The sequence below is a fragment of the Cyphomyrmex costatus genome, unplaced genomic scaffold (assembly GCF_001594065.2).
Source record: "Cyphomyrmex costatus isolate MS0001 unplaced genomic scaffold, Ccosl1.0 scaffold266, whole genome shotgun sequence".
NCBI lineage: Eukaryota > Metazoa > Arthropoda > Insecta > Hymenoptera > Formicidae > Cyphomyrmex > Cyphomyrmex costatus.
The window spans coordinates 21,253-24,544 of record NW_017276757.1 but is presented as its reverse complement, the minus strand read 5'-3'; the positions used below and the strand labels follow the sequence as shown (position 1 = coordinate 24,544).

General features: G+C 39.1%; 1 protein-coding gene across 1 annotated transcript in view; it reads right to left on the bottom strand.

Annotated features, from left to right (window-relative positions):
- Window positions 1-2,933, bottom strand: part of LOC108774612 (uncharacterized) — a 5,032-nt gene extending 2,099 nt beyond the window's left edge. The window contains exons 1-2 of the mRNA XM_018540759.1: window positions 2,790-2,933; window positions 4-2,611 (exon numbers count right to left, since the gene is read on the bottom strand). Coding sequence (XP_018396261.1) covers window positions 4-2,611; window positions 2,790-2,933 — 2,752 coding nt within the window. The remainder of the gene's footprint in view (window positions 1-3; window positions 2,612-2,789) is intronic.
- Window positions 2,934-3,292: the final 359 nt, after the last annotated feature.

Below are 3,292 nucleotides of genomic sequence, written 5' to 3'. Positions count from 1 at the left end.
AGCCAATCTTGAGAAGCCAGAGTTGTTGAATAATGATTTTAGCAATGACAGTCGCAGGTCCAAAAAGTTCGAGGGGATCAAAAACCAAAGCAACTCTTGATAATATTTGTCTTTTGGTAGGCGTAGCCAAAGGTGGCAGACAGGAGATACTAGAAAATTGGAAGTGATCATGGGTACAGTTCCACACAAGACCCAATGTCCTTGTTTCGCATTCCTTGTCGGATGATAATACGAATTCCCTTTCAGGATTGGAAAGTTGATCTTCTTGAAAATCAGGTACATTAAAGAACCATTTGCGTAGCTCGAAACCACCTTCAAGAAGCAATAGCCTTGTCTGAATCTTGATGGAGGAAGCATCTTGTAAATTGTCAGCGCCGGTGACCAAGTCATCAACATAAAAGTCGTTTAAAACTGTCCTGGATCCAACGGGATACTTCTCAGAGTTATCCTCAGCTAATTTCCTAAGCGATCTAATGGCTAGGAAGGCAGCAGATGCTGTACCGTACGTGACGGTCAGAAGCTCGAATGTTTGAATGGGTTGATCCGAAGAGTCACGCCAAAGAATGCGTTGCAGAGAGGTTTGATTCGGATCGATTAAAACTTGTCTGTACATCTTTGCCACATCTGCAGTCATGACATATCTGAACATACGAAATCTTATTAATATTGAAAGCAGATCATCTTGTATAGTGGGGCCTACCAATAATGCATCATTTAACGAAACTCCAGTGGTTGTCTTGCAAGAACCATCAAAAACCATTCTTAGTTTGGTAGAAGTACTCGTTTCTTTGTATACGGCATGATGCGGTAGGTAATATGTTTGGCTGTCATTATTTGTAATGTGAGTGACCTCACGCATATGACCAAGTTGTATGTATTCTTGTATAAATTCTTTGTATTCTGCATGTAATTTAGGAGAGGTAACAAAGCGTTTCTCTAAACATTTGAAGCGGCGAGTGGCTATTTCCCTTGATTCACCGAGTTCAGATAGCTTGTTAGGTATGATCGGTAGCTGGACCACGAAGCGTCCATCGCTGTTGCGTTTGACAGTGTCCTTGAATAGATTCTCGCAAGCTTGAGGCTCTGGAGAAAAAATCGAAGAGGATATCGAATAATCCAATTCCCAGAAACGACTGAGAGCATGATTTAACTCTTCTGTTACAGAACAACTGATGATTGAAGAACTGGAGTTACTAGGAATACTTGATGTCGGACCAGATAAAATCCATCCCAAGAGAGTTTTCTGCAGTGTTGGTTTATTTCTAGAAGGTTTAATTTGACCTGCGCAAATGAGCTTCCAAAATATCTCAGCGCCGATTAGCATGTCAATGTCAGCGGGAACATTAAAATCAGGATCGGCCAATTTTAAATTATTTGGTATAGTTATATTCTGTTTGGAAATGAATTTTTGAGGCAATTGTTGAGTAATTTTTGGCAAAACAACGCATTCTATCCTCTCGCTAAAATTGTTGAACCGCGATTTTATGTGAACGACTGTCGCTTGATTGGCTCGAATGTTAGCATTAGTTACACCTGAAATAGATATCTCTATTTGCCTTTTATTGAGGTACAATTTGTCGGCAAGACTCTGCGTAATGAAATTCATTTGTGATCCGCTGTCTAACAATACACGACACGAATGGATGTGATTATTACAGTCAAATACATGAATAATGGCTGTTGATAATATAATTCCTAGAGATTGATAAGTAGATAAACATTGTGTTGCGACTGGCTTCGCAGAAATTTCTGTATCGGAAGTCACAGCTGTTTTCGCATTAGACGACTCGTTAGCGTCTGTTGTCTTTGACAAATGTAAAAGTGTATTGTGTTGACCTTTACATTTGCGACAAGAGCTTGAAGTGCAATTTTTAGCTTGATGAGAATTAGATCTCAAACAGTTTAGACATAAATGAACCTTCTTTGCAAAGGCGATTCTGCTTTCTACTGGTAATTTGAGAAACGTTTCACAATAGTAAAGCGGATGATTTTCCTTACATTTAGGACAAGATAAATTAGAAGTCGCGAGATTAGAAACCGAAGAATTCTTTAATTTTGCAACGGCCTTTGAAGAATTAACAGATTGATTGATTGAGGATTTGCTAAAAATTGCTTCAAGCGCGCTGCAACGTTTTGAAAGAAAATCAGTCAATGATTTCAATGTAGGAATTTCCTTATCAGGAATGCTTGTTTCCCACGCCTTATTAGTAACCGTGTCAAGTTTCGAAATTATAAGATGAACGATTAAATCATCCCAAGTATCTGTGGGTCTTCTCATGGCTTTAAGAGCGCGTAAATGTTTTAAAACGGTATCTAACAATTCACGTAACTGAACATAATTTTCTTTTGTTACTGGAGCGATTTCGAAAATGGCCTTGATGTGCCTTTGTAATATCCACCGTTTGTTGTCAAATCGTTCCTTGAGAGCGTTCCAGGCATCCTTGTAATTATCAGCGGTGGTCTCAATAGACTTTATTATTTCAGACGCCTTGTCCTTGAGGGAAGATCGCAAATAATGGAATTTCTCTATCTCGGATAAATTTTGATTGGTGTGGATTAATTGTTCAAACATATCTGATATCATGGTAAGAGTACCAGTCCTCGTAGGAACCTGAAAACACTGGAAGCTCGATTTTAGGTAACTTAACATGCGCTTCCCTGCGGGCAGATGTACTAGAGCCTTGCGTATCGAAAGATCCCGAAGAAAGCCTAATGTTACGTTGATCAAAATGTTCAAGTAAGGATTCACAGCGTGAAATCAAGTTGAAGTATGTCGATTCGAAGCTTACTTGGTGTTGCTCATGTTGAGCGTTTAATTGATCTGAATCTTGAGAAGACACTTCTTCATTCTCAAGAACCTCTATTCGCGATTGTACTACGTCGAAAAGATTCCATAATTCCAACAGTCTTTTTTTTGCGTTCAATAATGTCATGTCGCGATCCCAGACTCGCGTCAAAGTTTTCTATGGCAGATTTGTGTCGAGTTAAAGAGGCCTTTTCAGTTGTGCGTTTAGTTTTAGCCTCTGTCAAAGATATCGAATCCATGCTTGGAATCTTACGTTATCGTTAATGAATTGAGAATAATGCCCTTTATTGTGAAAGGAAGCGCATGCGTGTGCATATAAAGATATACGTATATGTGAGAACGTATATGTAACGAAGTTTCGAGAAATGAAAAACCAATATGGCGGTCAAATGTGAAGACGCATGCAATATGGCTATCTTACCTTGAGTAAACGAAACAATCTTACCCAAAAGCTTATGCTTGTGCTTGTGGCTTGTGAGCACGCTC